Below are 23,950 nucleotides of genomic sequence, written 5' to 3'. Positions count from 1 at the left end.
GGAGGGGCCTGGTGGGCTACAGTCTATGGGGTTGCAAACAGTTGGACATGACTAAGCAACTAACACACACACACACACAAACACTTTACAGATAATACTGCTCAGATTTCCCACCAGAAATTTATCTTGGCAATGAAAAGGTAATAACTTTCATACCCAAAAGTTAATAGTAATAATGAAGTGTTTAAGATCGGGGGGAGGAAATGACTGTCTACTATAGAAAATCTTATACAACATTTGGAAACCGCAATCTTTCCAAGCCTTCCATCTCTTAGTTGAACAGGCCTTAAATTTAAGAATGCCCTGGAGAAGGCATAATCATTTTCCCCATGAAGTAAAATTACTGGGCAGAAAATACTAAAATACTACTTCATAATCTCACCACAGCAGTATACCCCACATTTTTTACTTAAAAAAAAAGACAATATTTAGTGTCTGCTAAATAGAAACTTTGTATGTGCAGTTGATATGACTGTCATTAAGCAATTCAACCATTACCCCTTTTTTTTTTGGTAGGCATTCAATGGAACAGAATTTTAATTCTGCTATGTTTAACTGATAGCATTCCTAACAAGTCTGGCTATACATTGGTACTTAGACACTACTAACTTGAGAGCTTTTTCCTTGTCTCCCCTCCTGCACATAAAACAATTATATTCAGATGGCTAAATGCTGATTTAAAAGCAAATCCCAATTACATATCAACTATACTTCAATAAAAATAAATAATAATAATAAAAAATCTCAGCAATAACTCTGATCTATTACACCAGCATTGGTAGAGAAGTCCTACCATTACCTTTTAATCTGACTACTCAAAGCACTTCCTATTAACACCCTCCATTACATTTCTACACAGTTAGAATCCCAGGGATGGCGGAGCCTGGTGGGCTGCTGTCTATGGGGTCGCACAGAGTCGGACACGACTGAAGCAACTCAGCAGCAACAGCAGACATTTTTTGACATGGAAAAATCATGGTGAGGGGGGAGTAAGGGGAGAAGGAAAAGAGGGGAGGAAGGTGAAAAGAAGGAAGCGAAAAGGGAGGAGGAAGGAAGGGGTGTGGAAGGAGAGAGAAAGATGGAAGTAGAATGAGGGAGAGGTGGAGAGAGGAGGGAGGGGGACTAGGCAAGTTACCTGGAGGATGTAGCCAGCGGGCTCAGTCTTACAGGACAGATAGAGTAGATGGCAGGAACATTTACTTTTAACTTCTGTGGTAGTGTAGTTTCTTTAAAATGTTGTGCTAGTTTCTGTTGCACAGCAAAGCGAATCAATTATACATAGACATAGTTAGTGTTAGTTGCTCACTTGTGCCCGGCTCTTTGAGACCCCATGGACTGTAGCCCATCAGGGCCCTGTCTGTGGAGTTCTCCAGGCAAGAATACTGGCATGGGTAGCCATTTCCTTCTCCAGGGGACCTTCCCAATCCAGGGACAGAACCTGGGTCACTTGCACTGCAGGCAGATTCTTTACCGACTGAGCCACCAGGGAAGCCATACATATACATGTATCCCCTCTTTTTGTTTTCCTTCCCATTTAGGTCACCACAGAGCACTGAGTAGAGCTCCCTGTGTTATACAGTAGGTTCTCATTAGTTATCTATTTCATACATAGTAGTATATATGTCAATCCTAATCTCCCAATTAATTCCATCCCCCTTCCCCCGTGTGTCCATACATTTGTTCTCTATGTCTGTGCCTCTACTTCTACTTTGCAAACAGGTTCATCTGTGTAATTTTTTTAGATTCTCTCTATATATACATTAATATACAATATTTAGTTTTCTCTGGGCACATATATACAATGGAATATTATTCAGCCATAAAAAGGAACTAAATTGTGCCTTTCGTAGAGACGTGGACGGACCTAGAAATTGTCACACACAGTGAAGTAAGGCAGGAGCCTTTGAAAAAAAGTCACAGAATAATGAAAAGCAAGATGTGTATAGTATATTCAGGTAATCACATTTCCCCCGCCATCACTTACCAGTCAAGTATATATGAGGAAGCTGAATGAAACAAGGTGCTGTAATATATTTGGGTACTTCCAGGATACAAAGGTTGACATCCCAAACATCCACAATGTGAGAGCATTAGAAGGTAGGGTATTTGGAAGTGTTTAAGTCATGAGAGTAGAGCCCTCACCAACAGTATCAGAGGTCTTATCAAAAAGCCTCCATGCAGCTCCCTAGCCCTGCAGCCATGCCAGGACACAAAGGGCAGGTGCCGTCTATGAGCCAGGAGACAGGTCCTCACCAGACACCACACTGCAAACACTAGAACCATGATCTTGGACTTCCTAGAATCCAGAAATGAGAAATCTGGTTTTTTATAAGTCACCCAATTTGATGATTTGTTAAAGCAGCCTGAATGGACTAAGACACAAAGGTCTAAATGTTCACAAGCAACTTACCGTACATGTATAATCTGAGCCTCATAACACAACATTTACGGAGAAAACACTTCAGAGGAGAGAGGCTGATGCAGTGACCATGGACGGCTTCTCAGAAACAATGCAAGGACAAAGAACTCTGCCAGCTGGTCTGGTGTAACAGGGAATAGAGAATGAAACGAACCTGTTTCTCAATCAGAGGAAAACAACCTAAGGTCATGGTAGACTTTCTGCTTTCTCCAAGCCTGCAACATTTGTGTTATGATCACTTGACAATATTATTTCAATAATAAACCTTTCAGGAACAGTTACCTTATGCCATTACAAATGTACACAACTTTGAAGAGCCATGAAACGGACAAATCAAAATATCAATCTCTCCATGTTATGCAGACTCTCAGCTCTCTTTGTGCTCCTGCTAGTCATGAGCAAGTTGGGATTCAAGTGCAGAAGAAACCTCCACAACCCGCCACTTCATGGCGCCCCAAGGGGCCAGTCTGTGTGCTGAGAGTTCTGCAAAGCAGGGGAGGAAGAGGAAGGGAAAGGGAAAGGAAGAAAGGGAGGCAGAAGGAAGAGAAGGGACAAGGGAGTCGGGGAGAGAAGACACCAGCCTGATGGGTGTGTGGAACTCTGCATGGAGGGGAGTAAGTTGCAAGCCCCCTAACACAGCCCTTCTTCTCTGCTCTCTCACTTGCTAGAACCATCATCCTTCTCTGGCTATCCAAAGAAGAAAGGCCAGGTTCACATCTAGCCTATCACGTGTGAGTGCATCAAAGTATGAAAAGGAGCCAGTTTTCAAAAAACAAAGGCTACGAGGCATAGGGAGAAAGAGGAAGGCTGGTCTCCCTTCTCCCTTCCCAGTACGCCTGGAACACAGGTAAGTATATTTAATCTCTTTCCCTTTGAATGCCCCTACATATTCATTTGTGATTGCCACTAGCTTAATACCTTCTGTCCATGCTACACTATCAGACCTGCACGTAATTTTATGAGAAACAAAGGTAAGCTAGGAAGGAAATTAAATTCCTCTATATGACAGAAACTTTTAGAACAGAGAACTAAGTTGTCAAGCTAAAATCTTAATCTCAGCAATTTATAGAGGATTAAATATGTTCCAGTGTGACAAATACATCACAAAAGTAGAAAAATCATTACTTACTGCTTCATCAAAACATGTAGAGATTAAAGGCTATTAGAGAAGCCACATAATAATAATAATAGCAGTTCACATTAAGCATTGTGCTTAGCAACCTAAATTCATTAATTGTTTTAATCAACAATCCTGAGAAGTAGGTACATTATCATCTACACTAAAGATGAAGAAAATGAAGAGTAGCAATATCAAGTTCCCTGGTCACTCAGTGGTGAAGAATCTCCCTGCAATGCAGGAGATGCAGGTTCAATCCCTGGGTCAGGAAGATACCCTGGAGAAGGAAATGGCAACCCACTCCAGTATTCTTGCCTGGAGAATCCCATGGAGAGAGGAGCCTAGCAGCCTACAATCCATGAGGTCGCAGAGTCGGACACAATTTAGTGACTAACAACAACAAGATCCAGTTCCAGAGTCTCACAGATGAAAAGTGTTAGAGTTGGAATTCCAACACAGATAGAAACGACTTTGTTCCGCTTGTTTCCCCCTTGTGTTTAAACTCATCTCCTCTATGATGAAGCCTTCACAGGTCCTTTAAGTCAGAGGTAGCTAACCATTTCTGTAGAATGAAATTTTTAGCATTTTGGTAAAGTCTATGACTACCTTCTCAGAATAACGCTTTTAACAGCGTAAAAATAATTCATAGGAGTATGAAGGAAAGCAGTTTTACTACAGTTATAAAAATGTTTTTAAAAACAAATTTGTGCTGTAGCAATTTATGTGCATTTTTCAGAAGTCATCAGCAAGATGTAATAAGGGATTTAAGAGTACCAGTTTCAGTGGAGTTCATGTACATAAATAGTATTTCAAGACAGCTGCAATAAAATTCATGATACCAAAATATACCACTTTTGATTGGTGATAAAGCCAACAGATACTGCTAGAACTGCTCTGGTTTACTGCCTATATTCCTAATTCTAAGACAATGCTAAATTTCAGTCAGAGGCTAGTGAAAATTAAAGCTGTCCTGTTTGCCCATCGGAGTTCACAGATTTTCTGAATTCCACCCAGGTTAAGAACATCAGCTGCATACTGCAACTCATCACTTTCTCTCTGAAACCAGCCCTGTTCCCTTGTAGAGCTCATCTTGGTCCCTCCTCTCACCATGGCTAGAATGTTGGAAATGTGCCTTAATCCTTAAGGGACTATCATCTTCCTTAGGAGCGAGGGATAACCCTCGTACCTGGGGGTACCACCAGCACCTCATGCAGAAGGGATGGTTGAAAGTTTATGGCACACATGCATACAAATATGACATTATACTTTCAGCTAAAAATAGTAGGCACCTACTGAACAGCTTACATTTTTAAGAAACAGCTGTCCTCCTCCAGGACACCAATTCTTACCTCATTAGCTCAATCACTTTTAACTAAAACTCCCATCTCAAACCAGGATTTGGGTGCAAAAGAGGGGCACCTCTTTATGAAAACAAGATTCTCCATTCTAGGAGTTCCTCCAGTGACCAAAAAAAAAAGAGTTGTTTCAACTGTAAAATGGTAAATATTCAGGACTATGTCTTAGCGTGTTTTATGGGGGGGTACCACATGAAAACAGATCTTTCAACAAGTATTCTGAAGGTGTTACATAAGCTAAACCAAAACTGTACTAAGGAACAGACGATCAATGACTATCTGAGATAATCACAATTTTGCATATTTTACCTGTTTATTTTCAAGACTCTAAACATTTTTATGGCTTTGCGAGAGAAAAGCTTTAAATATACACCTTTAAATATAAAAGGTGAATCCAGCACCCACTGGGACTGTACTAACAAGGGTACATATGGTTCCTCTCAAGCTTTTGCCACTGAAACCAAAGATAAGACAAAAATCTTTAAAGACAGAAGTTCAACAGAAAAAAAAAAAGCAGAATAAATATCTTTGACTAAGTAAAGTGTTAGTTGCTCAGCTGTGTCCAACTCTTTGCAACCTCATGGACTGCAGCCCACCAGGCTCTTCTGTCCAAGGAGTTCTCCAGGCAAGAATACTGGAGAGGGTAGCCATTTCCTTCTACAGACGACCTTCCTGACCCAGGGATCAAACCTGTATCTCTGCTGCATTGCAGGCAGATTCTTTACTGTCTGAGCCACCAGATACTTAACAGTGACATTTAAATAAGCAAAAAAGTTCATAATTCTTTCAGGGTCATAAAGTTAAGGAAATAAGAATATTTACCCTAAAAACTTTTATAAACTGAACAATGCTCAAAGTAACAAATGAAAAATTTAATTCTAAAATTAGAAAGAACGTTTGATACCAAAAAAAAATCTATATAAAATATCATTTGCCAAATACAGTTCTTCAAAGAAATTTTACTTAACCTTGCAATGGCACCCCACTCCAGTACTCTTGCTTGGAAAATCCCATGGATGGAGGAGCCTGGTAGGCTGCAGTCCATGGGGTCGCTAGGAGTCTGACACGACTGAGCGACTTCACTTTCACTTTCCACTTTCATGCACTGGAGAAGGAAATGGCAACCCACTCCAGTGTTTTTGCCTGGAGAATCCCAGGGACGGGGGAGCCTGGTGGGCTGCCGTCTATGGGGTCGCACAGAGTCGGACACAACTGAAGCGACTTAGCATAGCATATGGTTACAAGAAAATTTAAAATAAATGAAACTAAGCAACTTCTTAAAGACGTTTAAAGTTAAAGAGCATTTCCCCTTTTAATTAAAGAAATCTTATAAGAAGTAATCTGTGACCAAAAAGCTTACTCATCAGGAAGCTGAAGCGTGACTGCTCAGAAGAGATCCTGGAATCACCAACCTCGCACTTTCCCTGAAGGAGGATACCACTGTGCTCTGAATTTATTCAAAGAGTCAAGAGTCTATGAAGGGCCAGGTATGTCGAAACTTCCTGAATCATGGTGTCAGAAAGGCTTGTAGCACAGCACTGAAATATGCACCACAGATATGCTAAACCCTACCTTGGCTATATGGAGACCCACACTTGAGCATCTGCCCACTGGATTTGAGGATTATAGAATGAGACAATGAAGTAAGATTGAGGATTACAGAATGAGACAATGACGTGCTTCTGCCCTTTGTGGTGACCTGGCTTGGATTTAACTTCCATATCATCAGCCAAACTTGAAATCTGTACTAGGTCGACTAACCCATGATCCACTGTAAAGACACAATGCCCTTATATAAAAACATAGATGCAGAAGAAAAGATTTAGTTAACAAAGGACTAAAACATGTCCTGAGCCACAAAAATTCAATCCATGGGCTTGGGGAAAAAAATCTCAATTTCTGCTGAAAATACATGAAGCAAGAAGAAAAAAAAATGCTCCAACAAGATTTCATTAGCTATCTCAAACAACAAATTTCTACAATCTATAGATCAGGTCTTCACAAAATGGACAGCGTCAAGAACGCAGGCAAGTCTACAAAACAGACAGGCAGCAAAAAAAAGCAAACTACCCTAAATAGAAACAGGACTCTCAGACATTTTCAAATACTTAATTTGAAATGCCATCCTTAGAATTTAAGGAAATGTGATGTGAAACAAGACGGCTAATATCAAAAATAACAAACACAATGTGATCTGCAGAGCTGCACGAAAATTTAAACCCTCACTTCTCATTACTGGTTACTGGATTTCATGTGTGAACGCAATGACCTTTCTTCATATCCTCCTGATACAGAATGCCAATCCTGGTTTACTTAGCGATCATTAATTCACTCTGAAAAAATAGCCTTTTTCATGGTATTTTTTTTTCCAGAGTTCAAAAGAAATTTCGACAGGTCAAACAGCCCTTGGAATATGAACAGTAAATCTTTCCATCCCAAAGTAAAGTGCTAACAAAAAGCTGACACCAAAATATTTAAATGCAAACCTTACCAGCCCTGCTTCCTCTATCTTGGCATACACAAAAAACTAAGACCCTTGGGTGGTACTTTTTAATTTAAAAAAGGCAGTTACAAAAATCAAAGCAAGAGAGACTTAAAAGACTCAGTTTTCACAAATCAACTGTTAACTGTATTTATTTTTTAAATAGATATTAAAGGACAGGGCATAATGTCAGGGAAAGAAAGTAGGTAGAAGAAAAGGAATGATGTGAAATTGACTGCTGGTAATATGAAGCTGGTAGGGCTTCCCTGGTGGCTCAGTGGTGAAGAATCTGCCTACAGTGCAGGAAACCGGGTTCAGTCCCTGGGTTGGGAAGATCCCCTCAAGGAGGGCATGGCAACCCACTCCAGTATTCTTGCCTAGAGAATCTCATGGACAGAATCTCATGGGCTGCAAGCTGCAGTCCATAGGGTCACATAGAGTCGGTCACCACTGAAGTGAAGCAGCAGCAGCAAATACGAAGCTAAGGCAGCCACTTCCAATTTCTTTGCAAGAACTGATGTTTTTGAACTGTGGTGTTGGAGAAGACTCTTGAGAGTCCCTTGGACTGCAAGGAGATCCAACCAGTCCATTCTGAAGGAGATCAGCCCTAGGATTTCTTTGGAAGGAATGATGTAAAGCTGAAACTCCAGTACTTTGGCCACCTCATGTGAAGAGTTGACTCATTGGAAAAGACTCTGATGCTGGGAGGGGTTGGGGTCAGGAGGAGAAGCGGACGACAGAGGATGAGATGGCTGGATGGCATCACTGACTCGATGGACGTGAGTCTGAGTGAACTCCAGGAGTTGGTGATGGACTGGGAGGCCTGGCGTGCTGCGATTCATGGGGTCGCAAAGAGTCGGACACGACTGAGTGACTGAACTGAACTGAACAGTGAGAGTCAAGCTCCCTGATGCTCTAGACTAGGAAGTAGTATATACAGATTTTTTCCAACATAAATGTGTATAAAAATTCAAACACCATGGCCTGGAGCTTAGTCCTGGACCTATAGTATCAAGCCCTGCTCTTTTTTGTTGTTGTTGTCCTTTACATTTTGGAGATGTGAAAGCTTGCAGGGCAAGAAACAGAAGAAATAAAGAAACAAATTAACGCTTGGAGGCTTGCAGAGAGAAAAGGAGCTTTAGAAATTATCTTCCCTCTACAAAGGTGGGGAACCAGATCAATAGTAAAGACCTAGTTTCACCAACATACTCTACTCTGAAAACAGATGGGGAAACAATGGAAACAGTGAGAGACTTTATTTTCTTGGGCTCTAAAATCACTGTAGATGGTGACTGCAGCCATGAAATTAAAAGATGCTTGCTCCTTGGAAGAAAAGCTATGACCAACCTAGACAGCATACTAAAAAGCAGAGGCATTACTTTAGTGAAAAAGGTCCATCTAGACATAGCTATGGTTTTTCCAGTAGTCATGTATGGATGTAAGAGATGGACCATAAATAAAGCTGAGCACTGAAGAACTGATGCTTTGAACTGTGGTGTTGGAGAAGACTCTTGAGAGTCCCTTGGACTGCAAGATCATCCAACCACTCCATCCTAAAGGAGATCAGTTCTGGGTGTTCATTGGAAAGGCAGATGCTGAAGATGAAGCTCCAATAACTCTGGCCACCTGATGCAAAGAACTGACCATTAGAAAAGATTCTGATGCTGGGAAAGATTGAAGGCAAGGAGAAGGGGATGACAGAGGATGAGATAGTTGGATGGCATCACAGACTCGATGGACATGAGTTTGAGCAAGCCCTGGGAGTTGGTGATGGATAGGGAAGCCTGGTGTGGTGAAGTCCATGGGGTCGCAAAGAGTCGGACATGACTGAGTGAGTGAACTGACTGATTCTACTCTGAGAGTTACTAATCCAAGAAGGGTTGTAGATGGAATGAGGAAAGGATGAAAAGCATGATACAAACCACTGTCATGAATAATTTATGAAGAAAATAAAATTGAAAGGAAATGTGGTGCAGCCTCTACTTGGAATATGAACATGTCTTTCATTCTACCAGAACAGGAAACAAATGAGTATCAGAGGTAAGGTAACTTAACGAAACTGCAAAATGGGGGGTGGTGGGGGTAGGCTCTGAAAATAACTGCAGTATAAAAAGGGATTAACAGTCATCTTAATGTATGAAGAACACTTGTAAATCAGTATTTAAAAGATGAACGTCCAAATGGACAAAAAGGACTTGAACAGATAATTCAGAAAGATATAAATACGAATGACTGGTATGGAAATGCTGAACTTTGCTAACAGTAAAATAAAAATCAGTTGGCATTTATTTTATGATAATACCGAGTATGAAAGGAGGAAAAAAAACAGCACTCTCATATGCTGTTACGGTAGCAAAAACTGTTAATACTTTTGAGAACAATTTGGTAATCTGTATAAGAGTTTAAGTAATATTTATCTTCCATAATCCAGGAATACCACTTGCATAAATTTATCAAAGACGAATTTATGTAAGAATACAAATGACCATCTCAACACTTATTTTAACACTTTAAGAAAACTTAAGTATCTAAAAATAAAATTGAGACTCAGGCAGACAATGGTCTATTACACAGCTACTTAAAATCATACTCATGGAGAATATTTAAAGAATGCTCATGACATACGTTAAAAAAAAAAAAAACACACAACAAAACTGAAGTAATTCCAGTTTCATATATACAAAAGAGAAACAACAAACTGAGTTGTCTATAGGCTTTGGAAAGTAAGGCATTATTTAATGTCCTCTTTAATATTTTAGGGCTTCTCCGGTTGTTCAGACAGTAAAGAATCTGCCTGCAATGCAGGAGAAATGAAGTGAAGTCGCTCAGTCATGTCCGACTCTGCGACCCCGTGGACTGTAGCCTACCAGGCTCCTTGTCCATGGGATTCTCCAGGCAAGAATACTGGAGTGGGTTGCCATTTCCTTCTCCACGGGATCTTCCTGATCCAGGGATCAAACCCAGGTCTCCCGCATTGCAGGCAGACGCTTTAACATCTGAGCCACCAGGGAAGCCCAATTCCCTGGTTGGGAAGATCCCCTGGAAAAAGGAGTGGCTACCCACTCCAGTATACTTCCCTGGAGAAGTCCATGGATAGAGGAGCCTGGTGGGCTACATTCCATACAGTTGCAGAGAGCTGGACAAAACTGAGCAACTAACACTGCCCTTCTTAATAGTAATTATTTTTAGAGCAGTTTTAGCATTGCTGAAACTTCCTCTTTAATGTTTTAAAAATTCTCTTAACAATCATATTATACAATACTTCTATTAAAGTGTTCTTAAAGTGTTATTAATGTAGAAAACACCTGAATCCCAGAATAAAGTGTTTCAAAATGAAAATATACAATAAAAGTGCCAAGTTCAGTTCAGTCGCTCAGTCGTGTCCAACTCTTTGCAACCCCGTGAATGGCAGCACGCCAGGCCTCTCTGTCCATCACCAACTCCCGGAGTTTACCCAAACTCATGTCCATCCAGTCGGTGATGTCATCCAGCCATCTCATCCTCTGTCATCCCCTTCTCCTCCTGCCCCCAGTCCCTCCCAGCATCAGGGTCTTTTCCAATGAGTCAACTCTTTGCATGACGTGGCCAAAGTTCTGGAGTTTCAGCTCAGCATCAGTCCTTCCAATAAACACCCAGGACTGATCTCCTTTAGGATGGACTGGTTGGATCTCTTTGCAGTCCAAGGGACTCTCAAGAGTCTTCTCCAACACCACAGTTCAAAAGCATCAATTCTTCAGCGCTCAGCTTTCTTCACAGTCCAACTCTCACAAACATACTTGACCACTGGAAAAGCCACAGCCTTGACTAGACGGACCTTTGTTGGCAAGGTAATGCCTCTCTTTTGAATATGCTATCTAGGTTGGTCATAACTTTCCTTCCAAGGAGTAAGCGTCTTTTAATTTCATGGCTGTAATCACCATCTGCAGTGATTTTGGAGCCCAGAAAAATAAAGTCTGACACTGTTTCCACTGTTTCCCCATCTATTTCCCATGAAGTGATGGGACCAGATGCCTGATCCTAGTTTTCTGAATGTCGAACTTTAAGCCGACTTTTTCACTCTCCTCTTTCACTTTCATCAAGAGGCTTTTGAGTTCCTCTTCACTTTCTGCCATAAGGGTGGTGTCATCTGCATATCTGAGGTTATTCATATTTCTCCCAGCAATCTTGATTCCAGCTTGTGCTTCTTCCAGCCCTGCGTTTCTCATGATGTACTCTGCCTAGAAGTTAAATAAGCAGGGTGACAATATACAGCCTTGACATACTCCTTTTCCTATTTGGAACCAGTCTGTTGTTCCATGTCCAGTTCTAACTGTTGCTTCCTGACCTGCATACAGGTTTCTCAAGAGGCAGGTGAGGTGGTCTGGTATTCCTATCTCTTTCAGAATTTTCCAGAGTTTATTGTGATCTACACAGTCAAAGGCTTTGGCATAGTGGAAAAAGCAGAAATAGATGGTTTTCTGGAACTGTACAAAAAAGATCTTTATGACCAAGATAATCATGATGGTGTGATCACTGACCTAGAGCCAGACATCTTGGAATGTGAAGTCAAGTGGGCCCTAGAAAGCATCACTACGAACAAAGCTAGTAGAGGTGATGGAATTCCAGTTGAGCTCTTTCAAATCCTGAAAGATGATGCTGTGAAAGTGCTGCACTCAATATGCCAGCAAATTTGGAAAACTCAGCAGTGGCCACAGGACTGGAAAAGGTCAGTTTTCATTCCAATCCCAAAGAAGGGCAATGTCAAAGAATGTTCAAACTACTGCACAATTGCACTCATCTCTCACGTTAGTATAGTAATGCTCAAAATTCTCCAAGCTAGGCTTCAGTAACACATGAATCGTGAACTTCCTGATGTTCAAGCTGGTTTTAGAAAAGGCAGAGGAACCAGAGATCAAATTGCCAACATCTGCTGGATCATCAAAAAGGCAAGAGTTCTAGAAAAACATCTATTTCTTCTTTACTGAGTATGCCAAAGCCTTTGACTGTGTGGATCACAATGTATTGTGGAAAAAGTACCAAAAATAGAGCTTAATATTTTGGGATGAAAATGAGTAATTTTTCCTTTAACATGAGATTTGTAATTTTACACTTAAGAGTGTTTTTTTCCCCTTACAGAAGGAATTCCCATTTGTATCATTATGGAAGTAGAAAATCTGAAAAGCAAGTGGTTGTCATGGTAATGATGGGGGCAAGACTTACTTTAATACTACTTTGGTAATTTTTAAAGATTAAACACTTATAACTCTCATCCATTCTCAGGAACCAGAAAAGAACATAAATTAATGGAAATAATCTGAAAAATATACATCCTTTCCAAAAAGTTGTTGAAGGGCTTCCCTGATAGCTCAGTTGGTAAGTAATCACCTGCAGTACAGGAGACCCCGGTTCGATTCCTGGGTCGGGAAGATCTGCTGGAGAAAGGATAGGCTACCCACTCCAGTATTCTTGGGCTTCCCTTGTGGCTCAGCTGGCAAAGAATCCATCTACAATGTGGGAGACCTGGGTTCAATCCCTGGGTTGGGAAGATCCCCTGCAGAAGGGGAAGGCTATCCACTGCAGTATTCTGGCCTGGAAAATTCCATGGACTATATAGTTCATGGGGTTGCAAAGAGTCAGACATGACTGAGCGAATTTCACTCACTGACTTCTGAAAAGTTGTAAACAAAGCTAACCCACAAAAAGGTGGGGCAGAAGACTACAACATTCATTTTTGGCACAGTGATAGAACTTGAATGTTTGTTACACTAAAAGTAGCTAGTAAGCAGTTATATGCTGTCTTTCGGAAATCCAAAAAGGAAAGGCCATTTTCTTTCCCATCTATCTGTTATAAATCATACTGTCACTGGTTACATTTGGATGAAGTCCACCTGAATTTTGTAAACTGAAGCCAATATCTGATGGGAAAAACAACTTGGAAAGTAACATACTACAATAAACCTATGTTTATCCATCCACAGAATCAGCTGAAGTCTCCTAAATGGAAAAACAGAACAGGGGAAAAAGATATGGCTAGGAAAAAAAAATACTTGTAGAACTACTCTCTACTTTATGTCTTCCTCCACACAGTGAGTTACTTTGGGGGTCAGGGGAGCTTGTAGAAAAAAAAAGAAAACTTCTATAAAGAAAAGAAGATGAAGGTACTACAAAATCGAATAGTAATTAGCAGTTATAAAATTATCAAGATTGTTACTGCTAACTTTTATTAAGCAACTGAGTATGTACCTGCCATTTCTTTCTTCTTTTCCTATTGTGGTTCCTCTCTATCATCAAGTATGCCCAGTTAGGTGGTTTAGACACTTGGGTCCACATTTTTCCCTTAACAATGCTACTAACTATGAAGAAAAAGACTGAATTAATTTCAAAATCAAATTTCTTTATTATTCTTATTATATTATAGGGCGATATTCAAACCAGAACATTTCATGCAAAGATGGGCAAAATAAAGGACAGAAATGGTAGGGACCTAGTAGAATTAGAAGACATTAAGAAGAGGTGGCAAGAATACACAGAAGAAATATACAAAAAGATATTCATGACCCAGATAATCACAATGGTGTGATCACTCACCTAGAGCCAGACATCCTGGAATGTGAAGTCAAGTGGGCCTTAGGAAGCATCACTACAAAGCTAGTGGAGGTGACAGAATCCCAGTTGAGCTATTTCAAAGTCTAAAAGATGATGCTGTGAAAGTGCTGCACTCAATATGCCAGCAAATTTGGAAAACTCAGCAGTGGCCACAGGACTGGAAAAGGTCAGTTTTCATTCCAATCCCAAAGAAAGGCAATGCCAAAGAATGCTTAAACTACCACACAATTGCACTCATCTCACACGCTAGCAAAGTGATGCTCAAAATTCTCCCAGCCAGGCTTCAACAGTACATGAACTGTGAACTCTCAGATGTTCAAGCTGGTTTTAGAAAAGGCAGAGGAACCAGGGGATCAAATTGCCAACATCAGCTGGATCATCAAAAAAGCAAGACAGTTCGAGAAAAACATCTATTTCTGCTTTACAACTATGCCAAAGCCTTTGACTATGTGGATCACAACAAACTATGGAAAATTTTTTGAAGAGATGGGAATACCAGACACCTGACTTGCCTCCTGAGAAATCTGTATGTGGGTCAAGAAGCAACAGTTAGACCTGGACAGGGAACAGTAGACTGGTTCCAAATAGGAAAAGGAGTACATCAAGGCTGTATATTGTCACCCTGCTTATTTATCTTGTATGCAGAGTACATCATGAGAAACGCTGGGCTGGAAGAAACACAAACTGAAATCAAGATTGCTGGGAGAAATACCAATAACCTCAGATATGCAGATGACACCACCCTTATGGCAGAAAGTGAAGAAGAACTAAAGAGCCTCTTGTTGAAAGTGAAAAAGGAGAGTGAAAAAGTTGGCTTTAAAGCTTAACATTCAGAAAAGTAAGATCATGTCATCTGGTCCCATCACTTCATGGCTAGTAGATGGAGAAACAATGGAAACAGTGACAGACTATTTTGGGGGGCTCCAAAATCACTGCAGATGGTGACTACATCCATGAATTTAAAAGACGCTTACTCCTTGGAAGGAACGTTATGACCAACCTAGACAGCATTTTAAAAAGCAGAGACATTACTTTGCCAACAAAGGTCCATCTAGTCACAGCTATGTTTCTTCCAATAGTAATGTATGGATGTGAGAGTTGGCCTATACAGAAAGGTAAGAATTGATGCTTTTAAACTGTGATGTTGGAGAATTCTCTTGAGAGTCCCTTGGACTGCAAGGAGATCCAACAAGTCCATCCTAAAGGAAATCAGTCCTGAATATTCTTTGGAAGGACTGATGCTGAAGAGGAAATGCTAATACTCTGGCCACCTGATGCGAAAAACTGACTCATTTAAAAGACCCTGATGCTGGGAAAGATTGTAGGTGGGAGGAGAAGGGGACAACAGAAGATGAGATGGCTGGATGGCATCACCAACTCAATGGACATGAGTTTGAGTAAACTTTGAGAGTTGGCAATGGAAAGGGAAGCCTGGCGTGCTGCAGTCCATAGGGTCACAGAGAGTTGGATACAACTGAGTGAATGAACTGAACAGAACTGATTCAAATCAAAGTTAAGATGTCCGATAAAAATGGGTGAGATAGAAACAGCACTGTCATACAAAAATTATCTTCACAGTAAATGCTGTATTTAATAATATTCATGATAAATATTCAATACCAACACAGATATACAAAAACACAGAAATACACACCCAAGAAGGCACCACATATTGAAAACCTAGAAAGACTGAATCCTGTCATGATCTAGTTGAAATTACTTTGGGCAAATAATGTGGAGAAAAAGAAATATCTTGAGTTGCCCAGCAAGATGACACCTATTAAAGAGTCGTAAATTAAAATATTCCAAGGTACAACTAATTCAAGAAGAGATAAATGATTCTTTATTGTCTATATAAAATACAGACATACAACCAAGATGGAAAAGACTATACATGAAATCACTGAAGCAATAACATTTATGAAGCTAAAAAAGTTAATAACAAGCAGACTTTAGGAAACTTGTAAGCCCTCAGTATTAAGAAATATTTTCAATATAATTGGTAATTCACATTTACTAGGGTTTCCACACATATGGATATATTCCCACACATACGTATCTTCATGGTTAAAAATGGCCATCACAACTAACAGAAATCTAATATATTAGAAAAGCACCACTGATAGACTGTTGAAAAGAGCTCTCTACGGCAAACATGTAACATCTCTGAAAAGACAGATTTTGAAATATAGAAGCCAAAAAAGACAAGAAAATCAAAGAATACTAAGTTAGAAATAACATAAAGCCCAACCATGCTTCTGAAGCATCGGCCATCTTTGAGAAAGCACAAAACCATGAAACTGAAATCTCAATAGGAAGAAATCCCATGGCAGTATTGAAGTGATACTTTAAAATATTATAAAGAAAAAACAAAATACATAATTTTTATACAGAGAAGTAAGTGCTATGATACTCATCCACTTAGTCAACAAGTCAACCTGTTTAAAGCATTTGTGTGCCATAATAAGTGCTATATTTGTGGAATAAGATGATAACCAGGATAGAAATGTTTCCTTCATGGAACATATATTGTAGAAGTCATTAAGATCTAGGTCAACATGTTTCTCAAAATATAGAGTAAATCAAAATTATCCCGGTGCAAGTTCAAAATTCTGATGTCCATCCCCAGAAATTCTGATTCAATAGGTATTGAACAGAACTCAAGATCTGTTTTTAATAAGCTTTAATGGAAAGAGAGATGTTTTAGCTCTGCTACTAATTAGGTAGCAGCTTTGGGCACTGGTCACTTATCCTCGTTTCTAAGACGGGAATGAAGTGAAATGAAGTCAACATCGCTCAGTTGTGTCCGACTCTTTGCAACCCCATGGACTAGTCCATGGAATTTTCCAGGCCAGAATACTGGAGTGGGTAGCCTTTCCTTTCTCCAGGGGATCTTCCCAACCCAGGGATCAAACCCAGGTCTTCCGCATTGTAGGTATATTCTTTACCACCTGAGCCACAAGGGAAGCTGAAGAATACTGGAGTGGGTAGCCTATCCCTTCTCCAGCAGATCTTCGTGACCCAGGAATAGAACCAGGATCTCTTGCATTGCAGGTGAATTCTTTTTTTTTTTTTTGATCTCTGCATAGTCATGTTTTTATTTATTTATTTATTTTTTTAATTTCTTTATTTCTCATGTGTTCCCCATCCTGAACCCTCCTCCCTCCTCCCTCCCCATACCATCCCTCTGGGTTGTCCCAGTGCACCAGCCCCAAGCATCCAGCATCGTGCATTGAACCTGGACTGGCATCTCGTTTCATACATGACATTTCACATGTTTCAATGCCATTCTCCCAAATCTTCCCACCCTCTCCCTCTCCCACAGAGTCCATAAGCCTGTTCTATACATCAGTGTCTCTTTTGCTGTCTCGTATACAGGGTTATCGTTACCATCTTTCTAAATTCCATATATATGCGTTAGTATACTGTATTGGTGTTTTTCCTTCTGGCTTACTTCACTCTGTATAATAGGCTCCAGTTTCATCCACCTCATTAGAACTGATTCAAATGTATTCTTTTTAATGGCTGAGTAATACTCCATTGTGTATATGTACCACAGCTTTCTTATCCATTCATCTGCTGATGGACATCTAGGTTGCTTCCATGTCCTGGCTATTATAAACAGTGCTGCGATGAACATTACCAACTGAGCTATCAGGGAAGCCCAAGATTGGAATAATTCTGCTTAAAAGGTTTACTCTACAGAATAAAAACATTTTTGAAGTGTTTTGCACAGTACCTGGCACAAGTGTATTCAAAATGGCACCATGAAAGTCAGAAAATCTGGATTCACACTGAACTAAGAAGCCTACCAAATATATAACACTGGAAAAGGCACTGAACCTCTGTGAGCTTCAGTTTCTATTTATGTAATTTGTGGGTAATAATGCCACTGATTAACACAAAGTTACCAGAAGAAAAAAATGATATTTTGGTAAGCTATAAGAAATTCTACACAGAGGTAATTATAGTAGAGGCTACCAGCAGTTTTTTTTAATTTTACTGATGTATATATAGTTGATTACAATGTTGTATTTCATTTCTACTACACAGTAAAATGACTCAGTTACATGTATGTGTATTATTTCCCACTGCAGTTTACCACAGGATAATGAATACAGTTTCCTGTGCTATACAGTACAGTCTTGTTGTTTTTATATATTAGTTTATATCTGCTAATCTCACACTTTCATTCCTTACTCCCCCCACCTGATCTCCCCCCTTGTACTTCATGTCCGAATCTGTTTTTCTTTCCTAGATACGTTCATTTGTGTCGTGTTTGGGATTCCACATATAAGTGGTAGCACATGGTTTGTGTCTTTTTCTTTCTGACTTCACTTGAGACTACCGACATTCTTAGTCATAGCAAAGTATTATGAAAATATAATCCTTGAAAAAGAGGGGAAAGTCTTATGTGAGAAAAATTGAGAAAAAGGCTTTTTTTTTTACCTTATTTTCCCAACAAAGGGCTTCCCTGGTAGCTCAGCTGGTAAAGAATCCACCTGCAATGCAGGAGACCCTGGTTCTATTCCTGGGTCAGGAAGATCCACTGGAGATAGGATAGGCTACCCATCCTATTATTCTTGGACTTCCCTGCAGGTTCAGATGGTAAAGAATCCACCTGCAAAGTGGAGGACCTGGGTCTGATCCCAGGGCTGGGAAGACCCCTGGAGAGGGGAACGGCTACCCACTCCAGGATTCTGGCCTGGAAAATTGCATGGACAGAAGAGCCTGGTGGGCTACAGTCTATGGAGTCGCAAAGAGTCGGACATGACTGAGCGACTTTCACTTTCCCAACAAAATGTACTTAATCCATTCAAGAGTTTGAGTACAGAATGTGTACCACCTGGGAAATGGTAACCCTCCAAATGTAAATCAGGAATATAGACTCCATACACATTAATAATACAAATCTTAATTCCTATGAGAACTCCACAAAGCCAAGTTGGATATAGTTTCACAAGCCAACAGTTGCTGGAAATACTACCCAAAGAAAAGAAAACCCTTGATTACTTAGTTCACTACTTAAGCATTACTACTGTATGAGCCACCAGGGAAGCCCAACGACATAAACAGAAACACAAGCTCACAGAGGGTCAATGACTTGTGTGGTGTTACATATTTAGTACACATATGAGTCTGATATGAAGCCACATTTTGTGACTTTCTAGTAGGCTGGTTGTTTCCCAGCAGCCATTTTGAATACACCTCTTCAGCATTTACATCTCTTTCTGTAACAATCGCCGGAGAAGGCAATGGCACCCCACTCCAGTACTCTTGCCTGGAAAATCCCATGGATGGAGGAGCCTGGTAGACTGCAGTCCATGGGATCGCTAGGAGTCGGACACAACTGTATAACTTTCAAGTAGACAACCTGATCGACTTCACTTTTTTCACTTTTCACTTACATGCATTGGAGAAGGAAATGGCAAGCCACTCCAGTGTTCTTGCCTGGAGAATCCCAGGGACGGGGGAGCCTGGTGGGCTGCCATCTCTAGGGTCACACAGAGTCGGACACGACTGAAGCGACTTAGCAGCTGTAACAATCGCAGCCAAGCAATCATCTAATTCCATTGGTCGGCAATCTACCAGTTGAAAGGAAGTCGCCTGGAAAGCTTTTAAAAGGTATAGAAAAGGTATTTAAAAGGTATCCTGAAATTCTGATTCAGTGTGCCCAGGAGAGGGCCCTGGGACCCATCTATGCAAAATGCCTCCCAGGAAACTGTGACGTGAGCCAGAACCTGATCGCCTGTGATGCTGCGCTCTCCAGTCTACTCAGTGTGTTGGCTGTGCAACCAAACTCCAATGATGTTAGGCTAAAATCTTGCCTACTTCAGTTTCCACATTAGGCCTAGTTTTTTATTCTTGGGGCCACACACAACACAAGCCTAATCTGTCTCCAGGCCCTTCAGGTGACTTATATGATGTTTCAGACTTGATGACCCTAAATTTATTCACATCTTTTCATTTGTATTTAGTACCCAGAAGAGAGCACAATTCTCCTTTAGAAACCAATGGTGGGCTTCCCTGGTGGTACAGTGGTTAAGAATCTGCCTTGCAATACAAGAGACATGGGGTCAATCTCTGGTCTGGGACAATCCCACATGCCATGGGGCTACTCAACCTGTGCACCACAATGATTGAGCCTGTGCTCTAGAGCCCCCTCATGCCACAACTGCTGAAGCCCAAACACCTTAGAAGCCGTTCTCTGCAACAAGAGACACCACTGCAATGAGACCTCACACCGCAACTACAGAAACCCCACACAGCAATGAAGACCCACCACAGCCAAAAATAAGTATTAAAAAAAAAAAACAGTGATGATACTCCTTCATTAAAGGAATAATATTAATACAGTTTAAGTGTGCCTTTTACTAAACTGACAACAACATATTATGCTTACTTCTTTGTAATACCCTTACTAAAAATACTTACTTTGGAATATATTTATTTTGGAGCAATTTTAGGTTTACACAAAAGTTGCACATGTAGTACAAACAGCATCCATGGCCCCCTCACCCAGCTTGTTTTCCAAATGTTAACACATACAGTACCACAGTACATCTACCTGAACCAAAAATGAGTTTTCTTAATTACATCTTTTCCCAGAAATTACTTTCCTCAACACCTTTCTTTCATCCTAAACAGACTTTGACTTTTGTTTCATTTTATGATGCAAGTATAGGCTCTTACATTTCCTCTATTAAGATTCATAGCCATGATTTCATCTTGCAAGACTTCAACACAAAGACTCAAACCTTGAGTTTTACAAGATAGAATGTAATGCCTTATACTTGTTAAGATATTCTGAGTCAAGGTCCAAATAGACAGCATCTACTAGTGCCTCTAGATTCATGCCACACAGTGATCTGGTAAGCAACACTTCTATACTTTTATCTTGTGCGACAGGTTTGGGCTTGAGTAAGACAGAGGAACCAGGGATCAAACTGCCAACATTCGATGGATCATTGAAAAAGCAAGAGAGTTCCAGAAAAACATATATTTCTGTTTTATTGACTATGCCAAAGACTTTGACTGTGTGGATCACAATAAACTCTGGAAAATTCTGAAAGAGATGGGAATACCAGACCACCTCACCTGCCTCTTGAGAAACCTGTATGCAGGTCAGGAAGCAACAGTTAGAACTGGACATGGAACAACAGACTGGTTCCAAATAGGAAAAGGAGTTCATCAAGGCTGTATGTTGTCACCCTGCTTATTTAACTTCTAGGCAGAGTACATCATGAGAAACACTGGGCTGGAGGAAGCACAAGCTGGAATCAACATTGCCAGGAGAAATATCAATAACCTCAGATATGCAGATGACACCACCCTTATGGCAGAAAGTGAAGAGGAACTCAAAAGCCTCTTGATGAAAGTGAAAGAGGAGAGTGAGAAAGTCAGCTTAAAGCTCAACATTCAGAAAACTAGGATCATGGCATCCGGTCCCATCACTTCATGGGAAATAGATGGGGAAACAGTGGAAACAGTGTCAGACTTTATTTTTCTGGGCTCCAAAATCACTGCAGATGGTGAATACAGCCATGAAATTAAAAGACGTTTACTCCTTGGAAGGAAAGTTATGACCAACCTAGACAGCATATTCGGAGAAGGCAATGGCAACCCACTCTAGTACTCTTGCCTGGAAAATCCTATCGATGGAGGAGCCTTGTAGGCTGCAGTCCCTGGGGTCTCTAAGAGTTGGACACGACTGATCGACTTCACTTTCACTTTTTACTTTCATGCACTGGAGAAGGAAATGGCAACCCATTCCAGTATTTTGGCCTGGAGAATCCCAGGGACAGGAGAGCCTGGTGGGCTGCTGGCTATGGGGTAGCACAGAGTCGGACATGACTGAAGTGACAGCAGCAGCAGCAGCAGCAGACAGCATATTGAAAAGCAGAGACATTACTTTGCCAATAAAGGTCCGTCTAGTTAAGGCTATGGTTTTTCCAGTGGTCATGTATGGACATGAGAGTTGGACTGTGAAGAAAGCTGAGCACCGAAGAATTGATGCTTTTGAACTGTGGTGTTGGAGAAGACTCTTGAGAGTCCCTTGGACTGCAAGGAGATCCAACCAGTCCATTCTAAAGGAGATCAGTCCTGGGTGTTTATTGGAAGGACTGATGCTGAAGCTGAAACTCCAGTACTTTGGCCACCTGATGCGAAGAGCTGACTCATTGGAAAAGACCCTGATGCTGGGAGGGATTGAGGGCAGAAGGAGAAGGGGACGACAGAGGATGAGATGGTTGGATGGCATCATCAACTCAATGGACATGGGTTTGGGCGGACTACAGGAGTTGGTGATGGACAGCTAGGCCTGGCGTGCTGTGGTTCATGGGGTCACAGAGAGTCGGACACGACTGAGCGACTGAACATAAACCTCTCTAGAGTTGCATTAAGCAACTTCTGAGGCACACACATCATCAATTAATCACTAACCTCAGAAATCTGTACATCCAGTTACTCTTTTATTCTTGCAAAGATATTTCCCTACCTCAGAAAGTTCAGACACATTGTACCTCTACATTTTTCATCTGTACTAGCCTAATACGGCTTTGCATGTTGTTTTTCAGTTGAGAGGTGTAGTTATGTGCACAGTGGAAGAAGTCCATGCCCAAAATGAGTTTGAAGTCCTTAGGGAAAAAAAGGAAACTCTCTTAACAACTACTGGCCATTCACTGAAGCAATTAATGACCCTGAGTGAAAACTGATGCCCATAGCAAGTCCACAGAGAATTCCTGATGAGTCACAAGCTAAAATCAGAAGAAAGAGAAAGTTGGGATTGTAGTATTTCTCCGTCAAGAAAAGAGTTCCATTCATTGTCATAAAATTAGTTACTGGCTTTAATTATTACAAAAAGTTTAGTGAACAGAATGGCTCATGTACTATTAGCAAGTAATATTTAAGGGCTTATTAACTGCTATTTAAGATAGGAATTTACTATTGAGATTCTGATTAAAAAGGATAAATTAGACATGCGGACCCACAGATAGCTAAGCTCAGCTCTATCAATCAGTGCCAGAAGATTTTTCTAAACAGCTTAGTTCTCCACAAAAGATCTGAATAATTTCTAATTCCGTTTATCTCTCAAAACCAGGCTGTGGAATTAGTTTTTAAATTGCAAAAGAGAATCAACAATGCTTTCAAGGAAGGCTGCAAACTCACAGCCTTCCTATTATACATGTGAGCTTCTTAAAAGGGGAAGCCATTAAAAACATCTTTTAAAAGGCATCAGAATGCCAGAAACAAAGCTCTTCAAACTCACCTCATAGTAACTCCGAACCGCATTGCAAAATGCTTCGTCGGCTACAATCTGGGTTTCCCCATTGAGGAAGGCCTGGAACCGTTCTTTCAGTAACTGCAACTGCTGCTTGTTAAGCTGTAAGAAAAAAAGAAGTGGGGGGTGGAATCAGATTAAAAAAAACTGGCTAATCCGTGACACATAATGCTTTTTAAGAGTTATATTTGCCACGTGTGTCTAAGACTCAATACTCAGAATTCACTTTATGGGTCAGTTTTTAAAAGCTTGTAAATTACTGCCCCCAGAGAAGGCAATGGAACCCCACTCCAGTACTCTTGCTTGGAAAATCCCATGGACGGAGGAGCCTGGTGGGCTGCAGTCCATGGGGTCACTAAGAGTCGGACACGACTGAGCAACTTCACTTTCACCTTTCACTTTCATGCATTGGAGAAGGAAATGGCAACCCACTCTGGTGTTCTTGCCTGGAGAATCCCAGGGATGGCGGAGCCTGGCGGGCTGCTGTCTATGGGGTCGCACAGAGTCGGACAGGACTGAAGCGACTTAGCAGCAGTAGCAGCAGCAAGTTACTGCCCCACGAACTTTGGAATACCTGATACTGAAAACGGAATCCAAATTTCTGCCCCAAACAGCATTTTTGTGATGACTACACTCCAATCTCTTTGCAGAGAAAGGGGAAAAAATCTAAAATTCAAATGAGAAGTTAACTGCCTGCCAGCTGTCCTGAACA

General features: G+C 40.8%; 1 protein-coding gene across 31 annotated transcripts in view; it reads right to left on the bottom strand.

The window, feature by feature from the left end:
- Window positions 1-23,950, bottom strand: part of CADPS2 (calcium dependent secretion activator 2) — a 583,251-nt gene that overhangs the window by 420,024 nt on the left and 139,277 nt on the right. For 30 of the 31 annotated variants that reach the window (XM_086395851.1, XM_086395848.1, XM_086395849.1 and 27 more), the window contains one exon: window positions 23,227-23,340. In XM_086395851.1, the coding sequence (XP_086251977.1) occupies window positions 23,227-23,340 (114 nt within the window). Of the gene's footprint in view, window positions 1-19,366; window positions 19,518-23,226; window positions 23,341-23,950 lie in introns of those variants that run through there. The other variant, XM_086395859.1, reaches the window with a different exon arrangement.

Source organism: Bos grunniens, chromosome 4, assembly GCF_055505025.1.
Source record: "Bos grunniens cultivar Pamir isolate PY7600 chromosome 4, Bosgru_T2T1.0, whole genome shotgun sequence".
Taxonomy (NCBI): domain Eukaryota; kingdom Metazoa; phylum Chordata; class Mammalia; order Artiodactyla; family Bovidae; genus Bos; species Bos grunniens.
Note: the sequence above shows the minus strand (reverse complement) of the source record. Positions and strands in the feature narration are given on the sequence as shown.